At 47.3% G+C, this 14,792-nt stretch overlaps 1 protein-coding gene across 1 annotated transcript in view; it reads right to left on the reverse strand.

Annotated features, from left to right (window-relative positions):
- The window catches only part of LOC135551992 (triple functional domain protein-like), a 117,383-nt gene that overhangs the window by 47,645 nt on the left and 54,946 nt on the right, over positions 1 to 14,792 (reverse strand). Inside the window, 6 exon segments of the mRNA XM_064983324.1 lie at positions 4,018 to 4,187; positions 5,824 to 6,015; positions 8,154 to 8,276; positions 11,097 to 11,327; positions 11,423 to 11,581; positions 14,542 to 14,733. Coding sequence (XP_064839396.1) covers positions 4,018 to 4,187; positions 5,824 to 6,015; positions 8,154 to 8,276; positions 11,097 to 11,327; positions 11,423 to 11,581; positions 14,542 to 14,733 — 1,067 coding nt within the window.

Here is a 14,792-nt window from a genome sequence, read left to right on the forward strand (position 1 = left end):
TGTTGGTTCTCTGTCTCCCTCCTCTGCCAGTTCACTATGGGAGGCTGTTGGTTCTCTCTCTCTCTCTCTCCTCTGCCAGTTCACTATGGGAGGCTGTTGGTTATCTCTCTCTCTACCTCCTCTGTCAGATCACTATGGGAGGATGCTGTTCTCTCTCTCTCTCCTCTGCCAGTTCACTATGGGAGGCTGTTGGTTCTCTCTCTCTCTCCACTACCAGTTCACTATGGGAGGCTGTTGGTTCTCTCTCTCTCTCCTCTACCAGTTCACTATGGGAGGCTGTTGGTTCTCTGTCTCTCTCTCCTCTGCCAGTTCACTATGGGATGCTGCTGGTTCTCTCTCTCTCTTTTCTGCCAGTTCACTATGGGAGGCTGTTGGTTCTCAATTCAATACAAATCAAGGGCTTTATTGGCATGGGAAACATGTGTTAACATTGCCAAAGCAAGTGAGGAAGATAATATATAAAGTGAACATATAAAGTGAAATAAACAATACAAATTAACAGTAAACATCACACATACAGAAGTTTCAAAACAATAAAGACATTACAAATGTCATATTATATATATATATATATATATATATATATATATATATATATATATATATATATACATGCAGTGTTTTAAAGGACACAAGATAAAATAAATAAGCATAGATATGGGTTGTATTTACAATGGTGTGTGTTCTTCACTGGTTGCCCTTTTCTCGTGGCAACAGGTCACAAATCTTGCTGCTCTGATGGCACACTGTGGAATTGCACCCAGTAGATATGGGAGTTTTTCACAATTGGATTTGTTTTCGAATTCTTTGTGGATCTGTGTAATCTGAGGGAAATATGTCTCTCTAATATGGTCATACATTGGGCAGGAGGTTAGGAAATGCAGCTCAGTTTCCACCTCATTTTGTGGGCAGTGAGCACATAGCCTGTCTTCTCTTGAGAGCCATGTCTGCCAGTTCATCAGTGGCCTTTCTCAATAGCAAGGCTATGCTCACTGTGTCTACATAGTCAAAGCTTTCCTTAATTTTGGGTCAGTCACAGTGGTCAGGTATTCCGCCGCTGTGTACTCCCTGTGTAGGGTCAAGTAGCATTCTAGTTAGCTCTGTTTTTTTGTTAATTCTTTCCAATGTGTCAAGTAATTATCTTTTTGTTTTCTCATGATTTGGTTGGGTCTAATTGTGCTGCTGTCCTGGGGCTCTGTAGGGTGTGTTTGTGTTTGTGAACAGAGCCCCAGGACCAGCTTGCTTAGGGGACTCTTCTCCAGGTTCAACTCTCTGTAGGTGATGGCTTTGTTGTGGAAGGTTTGGGAATCGCTTCCTTTTAGGTGGTTATAGAATTTAACAGCTCTTTTCTGGATTTTGATCATTAGTGGGTATCGGCCTAATTCTGCTCTGCATGCATTATTTGGTGTTCTATGTTGTACACGGAGGATATTTTTGCAGAATTCTGCATGCAGAGTCTCAATTTGGTGTTTGTCCCATTTTGTGAAGTCTTGGTTGGTGAGCGGACCCCAGACCTCACAACCATAAAGGGCAATGGGCTCTATGACTGATTCAAGTATTTTTAGCCAAATCCTAATTGGTATGTTGAAATTTATGTTCCTTTTGATGGCATAGAATGCCCTTCTTGCCTTGTCTCTCAGATCGTTCACAGCTTTGTGGAAGTTACCTGTGGCGCTGATGTTTAGGCCAAGGTATGTATAGTTTTTTGTGTGCTCTAGGGCAACAGTGTCTAGATGGAATTTGTATTTGTGGTCCTGGTGACTGGACCTTTTTTGGAACACCATTATTTTGGTCTTACTGAGATTTACTGTCAGGGCCCAGGGCCCAGTTCTCTCTCTCTCTCCTCTGCCAGTTCACTATGGGAGGCTGTTGGTTCTCTCTCTCTCTCTCCTCTGCCAGTTCACTATGGGAGGGTGTTGGTTCTCTCTCTCTCTCCTCTACCAGTTCACTATGGGAGGCTGTTGGTTCTCTCTCTCTCTGCTCTGCCAGTTCACTATGGGAGGGTGTTGGTTCTCTCTCTCTCTCTCTCTGGGAGGCTGTTGATTCTCTCTCTCTCTCTCTCTGGGAGGCTGTTGATTCTCTCTCTCTCTCCTCTACCAGTTCACTATGGGAGGCTGTTGGTTCTCTCTCTCTCTCTCTCTCTCTCTGGGAGGCTGTTGATTCTCTCTCTCTCTCCTCTGCCAGTTCACTATGGGAGGCTGTTGGTTCTCTCTCCTCCTCTTGTCTATTCCATCCTACTCACATTCTGCCCACTCTCTGAAACATTCATATTTTGCTCAGTTACTTCCAAATTATTTTGTGTTAGCACATCTCTGGGTGTGTGTGTGTATACGTGCACGTCTGTCCCTGTGTGTGTGTGTGTGTTTGTCACAGCCTGTGGGTGTGTGTCTCGTGTCTCGTGTCTGTCCCTGTATGTGTGTGTGTGTTTGTCCCAGCCTGTGGGTGTGTGTCTCGTGTTTGTCCCTGTATGTGTGTGTGTGTTTGTCCCAGCCTGTGGGGGTGTGTCTCGTGTTTGTCCCTGTATGTGTGTGTGTGTTTGTCCCAGCCTGTGGGGGTGTGTCTCGTGTCTGTCCCTGTATGTGTGTGTGTGTTTGTCCCAGCCTGTGGGGGTGTGTCTCGTGTTTGTCCCTGTATGTGTGTGTGTGTTTGTCCCAGCCTGTGGGTGTGTGTCTCGTGTCTGTCCCTGTATGTGTGTGTGTGTTTGTCCCAGCCTGTGGGTGTGTGTCTCGTGTTTGTCCCTGTATGTGTGTGTGTGTTTGTCCCAGCCTGTGGGTGTGTGTCTCGTGTTTGTCCCTGTATGTGTGTGTGTGTTTGTCCCAGCCTGTGGGTGTGTGTCTCGTGTCTCGTGTCTGTCCCTGTATGTGTGTGTGTGTTTGTCCCAGCCTGTGGGGGTGTGTCTCGTGTCTGTCCCTGTATGTGTGTGTGTGTTTGTCCCAGCCTGTGGGTGTGTGTCTCGTGTTTGTCCCTGTATGTGTGTGTGTGTTTGTCCCAGCCTGTGGGTGTGTGTCTCGTGTTTGTCCCTGTATGTGTGTGTGTGTTTGTCCCAGCCTGTGGGGGTGTGTCTCGTGTCTGTCCCTGTATGTGTGTGTGTGTTTGTCCCAGCCTGTGGGGGTGTGTCTCGTGTCTGTCCCTGTATGTGTGTGTGTGTTTGTCCCAGCCTGTGGGGGTGTGTCTCGTGTCTGTCCCTGTATGTGTGTGTGTGTTTGTCCCAGCCTGTGGGGGTGTGTCTCGTGTCTGTCCCTGTATGTGTGTGTGTGTTTGTCCCAGCCTGTGGGTGTGTGTCTCATGTGTGTGTGTGTGTGTGTGTGTGTGTGTTTGTCCCAGCCTGTGGGTGTGTGTCTCGTGTCTGTCCCTGTATGTGTGTGTTTGTGTTTGTCCCAGCCTGTGGGTGTGTGTCTCGTGTTTGTCCCTGTATGTGTGTGTGTGTTTGTCCCAGCCTGTGGGTGTGTGTCTCGTGTTTGTCCCTGTATGTGTGTGTGTGTTTGTCCCAGCCTGTGGGGGTGTGTCTCGTGTCTGTCCCTGTATGTGTGTGTGTTTGTCCCAGCCTGTGGGTGTGTGTCTCGTGTCTGTCCCTGTATGTGTGTGTGTGTTTGTCCCAGCCTGTGGGTGTGTGTCTCATGTGTGTGTGTGTGTGTGTGTGTGTGTTTGTCCCAGCCTGTGGGTGTGTCTCGTGTGTGTGTTTGTGTTTGTCCCAGCCTGTGGGTGTGTGTCTCGTGTCTGTCCCTGTATGTGTGTGTGTGTTTGTCCCAGCCTGTGGGGGTGTGTCTCGTGTCTGTCCCTGTATGTGTGTTTGTGTTTGTCCCAGCCTGTGGGGGTGTGTCTCGTGTCTGTCCCTGTATGTGTGTGTGCGTTTGTCCCAGCCTGTGGGGGTGTGTCTCGTGTCTGTCCCTGTATGTGTGTGTGCGTTTGTCCCAGCCTGTGGGGGTGTGTCTCGTGTCTGTCCCTGTATGTGTGTGTGCGTTTGTCCCAGCCTGTGGGGGTGTGTCTCGTGTCTGTCCCTGTATGTGTGTGTTCTACCTGAGCTGCTGGATGAGGTCCTCTCCCTCCTTGATGACGTTGACAGTGACCTGCAGGGTGGTCTGCTGCTGCTGGCTGAAGCGTTTGATCAGATCCTGCACCGCCTCCACAGACTCAGCATACACATCATCTAACAGCTCCTTCTGCAGCTCCTCCAGCCACGTCCACAGCTAGGGACAGAGTTAATACACACACACACATCATCTAACAGCTCCTTCTGCAGCTCCTCCAGCCACGTCCACAGCTAGGGACAGAGTTAATACACACACACACACATCATCTAACAGCTCCTTCTGCAGCTCCTCCAGCCACGTCCACAGCTAGGGACAGAGTTAATACACACACACACATCATCTAACAGCTCCTTCTGCAGCTCCTCCAGCCACGTCCACAGCTAGGGACAGAGTTAATACACACACACACATCATCTGACAGCTCCTTCTGCAGCTCCTCCAGCCACGTCCACAGCTAGGGACAGAGTTAATACACACACACACATCATCTAACAGCTCCTTCTGCAGCTCCTCCAGCCATGTCCACAGCTAGGGACAGAGTTAATACACACACACACATCATCTGACAGCTCCTTCTGCAGCTCCTCCAGCCACGTCCACAGCTAGGGACAGAGAGTTAATACACACACACACACACACATCATCTAACAGCTCCTTCTGCAGCTCCTCCAGCCACGTCCACAGCTAGGGACAGAGTTAATACACACACACACACACACACACATCATCTAACAGCTCCTTCTGCAGCTCCTCCAGCCACGTCCACAGCTAGGGACAGAGTTAATACACACACACACACATCATCTAACAGCTCCTTCTGCAGCTCCTCCAGCCACGTCCACAGCTAGGGACAGAGTTAATACACACACACACATCATCTAACAGCTCCTTCTGCAGCTCCTCCAGCCACGTCCACAGCTAGGGACAGAGTTAATACACACACACACACACACACACACATCATCTAACAGCTCCTTCTGCAGCTCCTCCAGCCACGTCCACAGCTAGGGACAGAGTTAATACACACACACACACATCATCTAACAGCTCCTTCTGCAGCTCCTCCAGCCACGTCCACAGCTAGGGACAGAGTTAATACACACACACACACACACATCATCTAACAGCTCCTTCTGCAGCTCCTCCAGCCACGTCCACAGCTAGGGACAGAGTTAATACACACACACACACACACACATCATCTAACAGCTCCTTCTGCAGCTCCTCCAGCCACGTCCACAGCTAGGGACAGAGAGTTAATACACACACACACACATCATCTAACAGCTCCTTCTGCAGCTCCTCCAGCCACGTCCACAGCTAGGGACAGAGAGTTAATACACACACACACACATCATCTAACAGCTCCTTCTGCAGCTCCTCCAGCCACGTCCACAGCTAGGGACAGAGAGTTAATACACACACACACACACACACACATCATCTAACAGCTCCTTCTGCAGCTCCTCCAGCCACGTCCGCAGCTCCTCAAGCCACGTCCACAGCTAGGGACAGAGAGTTAATACACACACATACACATCATCTAACAGCTCCTTCTGCAGCTCCTCCAGCCACGTCCGCAGCTCCTCCAGCCACGTCCACAGCTAGGGACAGAGAGTTAATACACACACATACACATCATCTAACAGCTCCTTCTGCAGCTCCTCCAGCCACGTCCACAGCTAGGGACAGAGAGTTAATACACACACACACCAACTCAGCATGTCGCACACACACAATCCAGTTGAATGTTGCACTACCCCCACAAAACACACACACACACACTTCGTACCTCTTTGACATGTGTGTGGAAGGCGACAGACATGTCCAGCAGGACTTTGCGTTGCTCCACCCTCCTGACAAAGTCCTGGATCCGGTCCTCCAGCTGGTGGGCTGCCTGGTAGATCTCCTCTGGGTCACACTCTCCTGTCTGGGCCAGCTGCTCTGCTGCCTCCAGCAGCTTGTCAGCATTAGTATAGGTGTTCTGGAGGAGGGACAGAACCAGCACACAGAGAAAGACAGAGGAGAGAGACAGAGAGGGGGAGAGACAGAGAGGGGGAGAGAGACAGAGAGGGGGAGAGAGAGAGAGGGGGAGAGACAGAGAGGGGGAGAGAGACAGAGAGGGGGCGAGAGACAGAAAGGGGGCGAGAGACAGAGAGGGGGCGAGAGACAGAGAGGGGGCGAGAGACAGAGAGGGGGCGAGAGACAGAGAGGGGGAGAGAGACAGAGAAGGGGAGAGAGACAGAGTGGGGGAGAGACAGAGAGGGGGAGAGAGACAGAGAGGGGGAGAGAGACAGAGAGGGAAAGAGACAGAGAGGGGGAGAGAGACAGAGAGGGAGAGAGACAGAGAGGGGGGAGAGAGAGGGGGAGAGAGACAGAGAGGGGGAGAGACAGAGAGGGGGAGAGACAGAGAGGGAAAGAGAGACAGAGAGGGGGAGAGAGACAGAGAGGGAAAGAGAGACAGAGAGGGGGAGAGAGACAGAAAGGGGGAGAGACAGAGAGGGAAAGAGAGAAAGAGAGGGGGAGAGACAGAGAGGGAAAGAGAGACAGAGAGGGGGAGAGAGACAGAGAGGGAAAGAGAGACAGAGAGGGGGAGAGAGACAGAGAGGGGAGAGAGACAGAGAGGGAAAGAGAGACAGAGAGGGGGAGAGAGACAGAGAGGGGGAGAGAGACAGAGAGGGGGAGAGACAGAGAGGGAAGAGAGACAGAGAGGGGGAGAGAGACAGAGAGGGAAAGAGAGACAGAGAGGGGGAGAGAGACAGAGAGGGGAGAGAGACAGAGAGGGAAAGAGAGACAGAGAGGGGGAGAGAGACAGAGAGGGGGAGAGACAGAGAGGGAAAGAGAGACAGAGAGGGGGAGAGACAGAGAGGGGGAGAGACAGAGAGGGGGAGAGAGACAGAGAGGGGGAGAGAGACAGAGAGGGGGAGAGACAGAGAGGGAAAGAGAGACAGAGAGGGGGAGAGAGACAGAGGGGGAGAGAGACAGAGAGGGGGAGAGACAGAGAGGGAAGAAACTTGACTGAATATCGTTAGTGAAAAGATAGAGAGAGGAAGTATGTGATAGAAAGAAGAAGTACTGTATGTGATAGAGAGAGGAAGTACTGTATGTGATAGAGAGAAGAAGTACTGTATGTGAAAGAGAGAGGAAGTACTGTTGGTGACAGAGAGAGGAAGTACTGTATGTGAAAGAGAGAGGAAGTACTGTATGCGATCGAGAGAGGCAGTACTGTATGCGATCGAGAGAGGGAGTACTGTATGTGACAGAGAGAGGAAGTACTGTATGTGAAAGAGAGAGGAAGTACTGTATGTGACAGAGAGAGGAAGTACTGTATGCGATCGAGAGAGGGAGTACTGTATGCGATCGAGAGAGGGAGTACTGTGTGCGATCGAGAGAGGGAGTACTGTATGTAACAGAGGGAGTACTGTATGTGACAGAGAGAGGAAGTACTGTATGTGACAGAGAGAGGAAGTACTGTATGTGACAGGGAGAGGAAGTACTGTATGTGACAGGGAGAGGAAGTACTGTATGAGACAGAGAGAGGAAGTACTGTATGTGACAGAGAGAGGAAGTACTGTATGTGTCAGAGAGAGGAAGTACTGTATGTGACAAAGAGAGGAAGTACTGTATGTGACAAAGAGAGGAAGTACTGTATGTGACAAAGAGAGGAAGTACTGTATGTGACAGAGAAAGGAAGTACTGTATGTGACAGAGAGAGGAAGTACTGTATGTGACAGGGAGAGGGAGTACTGTATGTGACAGAGAGAGGAAGTACTGTATGTGACAGAGAAAGGAAGTACTGTATGTGACAGAGAAAGGAAGTACTGTATGTGACAGAGAGAGGAAGTACTGTATGTGACAGAGAAAGGAAGTACTGTATGTGACAGAGAGAGGAAGTACTGTATGTGACAGGGAGAGGGAGTACTGTATGTGACAGAGAGAGGAAGTACTGTATGTGACAGAGAAAGGAAGTACTGTATGTGACAGAGAGAGGGAGTACTGTATGTGACAGAGAGAGGAAGTACTGTTGGTGACAGACAGATGAAAGTGAAATGTCAGAAAGGTCGACCAAGAGAGGAAAGGTAAAGAGAGAGGAAGATGTAAAAGCACAGGGTTCTATCCTACCTGGGCGACCTCCTCGAAGTCCTCGTGTCGTTTCTGTAGTGCTCTGGCTCGATGGAGGGACTTCCCAACGCCTGTGTGTTTACTCAGGAACGCCTCCCCATGGTTCTCTATCCAGTCCAGAACCTGCATACACACAAGTATGCACAGTTAGCGAAGTGGCATAGAATTGGAGGCTGTGGGCCACAGGACAAATGCAGTGTCATGCTGCCAGTCCAACACTAGGGGAGCTCTAGGGTTGATCGACAGAACAGCATACTACTCCAGTCAGAAGGCAGAGAGAGATGACAGAGAGGATGAGTTCCCTCCTGTCTGGTACTGTCTAGATGAGATACAGCTTTTGTCAAATTGAAGTCAAGTTGCATTTTTTTTGCATTTTAGCTAACCCTAACCCTTTTCCTGACCTGCTATGTTAATTCTCCTAACCTGCTGGGTAAGTTCTCCTATACCTGCTACGAAAAATCTATGTTGACAAAAGCTGTATCCCATCTAAACGAAACCCTCCCGTCCCTCCCTCTTTTCTGCTCTCTCCCTCCTCAGATCATTCTATATCCCTCTCTCTCTACCTCTACCACTTGGCAGAATACAACTCATCTGAATACTGGCCAGCAGTGTCACCATGGCAACAGTTACCTTGACTACGGGGGTGAGACTAGTGAGTGTATCCATACATTTCTAGTATATGTATCATGTACGTTGCCTTCATGCCTAGTATTCACACCCCTTGACTTTATCCACATTTTGTTGTGTTACTTATTTAGATTTTGTTTTAATCACTGGCCAACAAACACAATATCCTGTAATGTCAAAGAAGAATTATGTTTTTCAGTGTTTTACTAATTAATTAAAAATGAATATCATTAAGTAAAAGCGCGAACCATTAAGTATTCAACCCCTTTCTTATGGCAATCCTAAATAAATTAACGAGTAAAAATGTGCTTAACAAGTCATAAAATAAATTGCATGGACTCACTCCTTGTAAAATAATAGTGTTTGACATGACTTTTGAATGACTATCTCACCTCTGTACCCCAAACATACAGATAATTGTAAGGTCCCTCAGTCAAGTAGTGAATTTCAAACACATTTACATTACATTTACATTTAAGTCATTTAGCAGACGCTCTTATCCAGATTCAACCACAAAGACCAGGGAGAGAACCTATTGGTAGATGAGTAAAACAAAAAAAAGCAGACATTACATACATACATACATACATATATATATATACACACATACACACACACACACACACACACACACACACACACACACACACACACACACACACACACACACACACACCTTGCCCTGATTAAAAGCAGTGGTTCGCGCTTTCAGTTTCACGCGAATGCTGCCATCAATCCACGGTTTCTGGTTTGGGAATGTTTTAATCGTTGCTATGGGAAGGACATCTTCAACGCACTTTCTAATGAACTCGCACACCGAATCAGCGTATTTGTCAATGTTGTTGTCTGACGCAATACGAAACATATCCCAGTCCACGTGATGGAAGCAGTCTTGGAGTGTGGAATCAGCTTGGTCGGACCAGCGTTGGACAGACCTCAGTGTGGGAGCTTCTTGTTTTAGATTCTGTCTGTATGCAGGGATCAACAAAATGGAGTCGTGGTCAGCTTTTCCGAAAGGAGGGCGGGGCAGGGCCTTATATGCGTCGCGGAAGTTAGAATAACAATGATCCAAGGTTTTGCCATCCCAGGTTGCGCAATCGATATGCTGATACAATTTAGGGAGTCTTGTTTTCAGATTAGCCTTGTTAAAATCCCCAGCTACAATGAATGCAGCCTCAGGATGTATGGATTCCAGTTTGCAAAGAGTCAAATAAAGTTTGTTCAGAGCCATCGATGTGTCTGCTTGGGGGGGAATATATACGGCTGTGATTATAATCGAAGAGAATTCTCTTGGTAGATAATGCGGTCGATATTTGATTGTGAGGAATTCTAAATCAGGTGAACAGAAGGATTTGAGTTCCTGTATGTTTCTGTGATCACACCACGTCTCGTTAGCCATAAGGCATACGACCCCGCCCCTCTTCTTACCAGAAAGATGTTTGTTTCTGTCGGCGCGATGCGTGGAGAAACCCGCTGGCTGCACCGAGTCCGATAGCGTCTCTCCAGTGAGCCATGTTTCCGTGAAGTAAAGAACGTTACAGTCTCTGATGTCCCTCTGGAATGCTACCCTTGCTCGGATTTCATCAACCTTGTTGTCAAGAGACTGGACATTGGCGAGAAGAATGCTAGGGAGTGGTGCACGATGTGCCGTCTCCGGAGTCTGACCAGAAGACCGCCTCGTTTCCCTCTTTTACGGAGTCGTTTTTTGGGTCGCCGGCTGGGATCCATACCGTTGTCCTGGGTGAAAGGCAGAACACAGGATCCGCTTCGCGAAAGTCATATTCTTGGTCGTACTGATGGTGAGTTGACGCTGCTCTTATATTCAGTAGTTCTTCTCGACTGTATATAATGAAACCTAAGATGACCTGGGGTACTAATGTAAGAAATAACACGCAAAAAAAAAAAAAAAAACTGCATAATTTCCTAGGAACACGAAGCGAGGCGGCCATCTCTGTCGGCGCCGGAAGTTGTAATAGCTGTAATCGCTGCCAAAGGTGCTTCTACAAAGTATTGACTCAGGGGTGTGAATACTTACGTAAATTAAATATTTCTGTATTTAATGTTCAATACATTTCCAAACATTTCTAAAAACGGTCGTTCACTTCATCATTATGTGGTATTGTGTGTAGATGGGTGAGATTTTTTATTATTTTGAATTCAGGCTGTAACACAACAAAATGTGGAATAAGTCAAGGGGTATGAAACCTTTCTGAAGGCTCTGTATGTGATCCCTGCGGGCATTGAACCAACAACCTTGGGAAGAGCTTGGCTCTAGCAACGCCAACTGAGCCACACAGGCACAGAACTAGTCCACACCTGCTGTACGTCTTGCTGGAACACACACAGCTGGAGCCTCTGGTGCAGGCGGACTTTGCGGTGTTGCCAGATATTCTCCAGTTGTCTCTGGTGGTGCAGCACCTCGTGTATCACATCCAGCACATGGTGCACCGCCTTGCTGTAGTTGGCCGAGGCTGTCAGTGAATCAGCTCCCCCCGGGGTCAGAGGGCGCTGGAGCTTATCCAATAAGGCCTTACCGTCTTGGCTGACCTGGGGGAGGGAGGAAGGCGTGATCACATACACACACGTGTTGGTATAGAACATGCTAGTGACACTTCACACACACCCACACACAGGTATGTTACCTCTGGGTATGCAGCAGTGCCGTTTACCTCTGAGTAGGCAGCAGTGATGTGTTCGTAGAGGCCCTGGTGGTGGTGGATAGCATCCTCTAGGTCCTGGAGCTCCGAGGGTAGATCCACCTCTCCACACGCTTTACACCACGAGTCCACATTACCCATGTACTGTAGAGACAGAAACACAAACACATTACACACACACTTTACACCATGAGTCCACATTACCCATGTACTGTAGAGACAGGAACACAAACACATTACACACACACACACTTTACACCACGAGTCCACATTACCCATGTACTGTAGAGACAGGAACCCAAACACATTACACACACACACTTTACACCACGAGTCCACATTACCCATGTACTGTAGAGACAGGAACCCAAACACATTACACACACACACTTTACACCACGAGTCCACATTACCCATGTACTGTAGAGACAGGAACACAAACACATTACACACACACTTTACACCACGAGTCCACATTACCCATGTACTGTAGAGACAGAAACACAAACACATTACACACACACACTTTACACCACGAGTCCACAGTACTCATGTACTGTAGAGACAGGAACACAAACACATTACACACGCGCTTTACACCACGAGTCCACATTACTCATGTACTGTAGAGACAGGAACACAAACACATTACACACGCGCTTTACACCACGAATCCACATTACTCATGTACTGTAGAGACAGGAACACAAACACATTACACACGCGCTTTACACCACGAGTCCACATTACTCATGTACTGTAGAGACAGGAACACACACACACATTACACACACACTTTACACCACGAGTCCACATTACCCATGTACTGTAGAGACAGGAACACAAACACATTACACACACACACACTTTACACCACGAGTCCACATTACCCATGTACTGTAGAGACAGGAACACAAACACATTACACACACACACACTTTACACCACGAGTCCACATTACCCATGTACTGTAGAGACAGGAACACAAACACATTACACACACACACTTTACACCACGAGTCCACATTACCCATGTACTGTAGAGACAGGAACACAAACACATTACACACACACTTTACACCACGAGTCCACATTACCCATGTACTGTAGAGACAGGAACACAAACACATTACACACACACACTTTACACCACGAGTCCACATTACTCATGTACTGTAGAGACAGGAACACAAACACATTACACACGCGCTTTACACCACGAGTCCACATTACTCATGTACTGTAGAGACAGGAACACAAACACATTACACACGCGCTTTACACCACGAGTCCACATTACTCATGTACTGTAGAGACAGGAACACACACACACATTACACACACACTTTACACCACGAGTCCACATTACTCATGTACTGTATAGAGACAGGAACACACACACATTACACACGCGCTTTACACCACGAGTCCACATTACTCATGTACTGTATAGAGACAGGAGCACTAACACATTACACACACACTTTATACCATGAGTCCACATTACTCATGTACTGTATAGAGACAGGAACACAAACACATTACACACGCGCTTTACACCACGAGTCCACATTACTCATGTACTGTATAGAGACAGGAACACACACACATTACACACGCGCTTTACACCACGAGTCCACATTACTCATGTACTGTATAGACAGGAACACAAACACATTACACACACACTTTACACCACGAGTCCACATTACTCATGTACTGTATAGAGACAGGAACACACACACATTACACACACTTTACACCACGAGTCCACATTACTCATGTACTGTATAGACAGGAACACAAACACATTACACACACACTTTACACCACGAGTCCACATTACTCATGTACTGTATAGAGACAGGAACACACACACATTACACACACACTTTACACCACGAGTCCACATTACTCATGTACTGTATAGAGACAGGAACACACACACATTACACACACGCTTTACACAAAGAGTCCACATTACTCATGTACTGTAGAGACAGGAACACAAACACATTACACACACACTTTACACCACGAGTCCACATTACTCATGTACTGTATAGAGACAGGAACACACACACATTACACACACACTTTACACCACGAGTCCACATTACTCATGTACTGTATAGACAGGAACACAAACACATTACACACACACTTTACACCACGAGTCCACATTACTCATGTACTGTATAGAGACAGGAACACACACACATTACACACGCGCTTTACACCACGAGTCCACATTACTCATGTACTGTATAGAGACAGGAGCACAAACACATTACACACACACTTTACACCACGAGTCCACATTACTCATGTACTTTATAGAGAGATGACACACATCATACATCACAGGAGGGCGCCTCGAAATAATGGCTGGAATGGAGTGAATGGTGATTACATTACTATGAGCCTGTCCTCCCTGTTTAAGGTGCCACACATTATATAAACACACAATTTATACACGGCAAACAACTTAAAACACACGCATATTATACACACACACACACAACAAAAGGTATATACTATTGTTCTATTCTGTATTATTCAGAGATTCACTGAATTATTCTACCATGATGACCAGATGTCACATGGCTAGGTGAGATCTCTGTAAATTGTTCCAATCCTTATGGGACAACAGAGGAAGACATGGCAGAGAAAATGTTTTAAAAAGACGCCTCGTGGGAATATTAAACAGACAGTAGGATTCGAATCAAATGTTCGTCGCACTGTACGACCACATCATACACTGATCACACACACACACAAGGGGATGTGTGCATGCATTCTCCATGTGCCTGCCCTCGAGCAATCAGAATACACAAAGAGAGGAGAGAGAGGCTTTGTGAAGTAGTATCTACAGGAAATGGTTCAATTCCTTGGAAAACACAGTTTTTCTTTCGTTAACTGTGGAACATGAAAATAATCATATGGAATATTCCTATTGGGAAAGATAACCGCCCAGATTCTGTATTTGGAATTAAACAAACAAATCAATTATCTGTGTGTGTGTGTTTGCCTGGATATGTGTGTCCCTGCATATGCGTATACAGCATGTTCACACCGCTAGTGTGTGTACCACCACCACCCACCTGGTCACATTTCTGGTGGAAGGCGGCAGACATCTCCAGCAGTGTGCTACGTTCGTCCAGGGCAGCAGCGAAGGCTTTCCACTCCGCTTCCAGCTGACCTGAGATCTGTTTAATCTGCACCGAGGCATAGTGACCTGACTCCAACAGCCTGTTACCCACCGACATTATCCTGTTGATGTTCACATACACATTCTGGAGAGGACGGAGGAGAGAGAGAATCACTAAAACAATACAGAAATACACTACAGAAA

This window comes from Oncorhynchus masou, chromosome 13 (genome assembly GCF_036934945.1).
Source record: "Oncorhynchus masou masou isolate Uvic2021 chromosome 13, UVic_Omas_1.1, whole genome shotgun sequence".
Classification (NCBI taxonomy): Eukaryota; Metazoa; Chordata; class Actinopteri; order Salmoniformes; family Salmonidae; genus Oncorhynchus; species Oncorhynchus masou.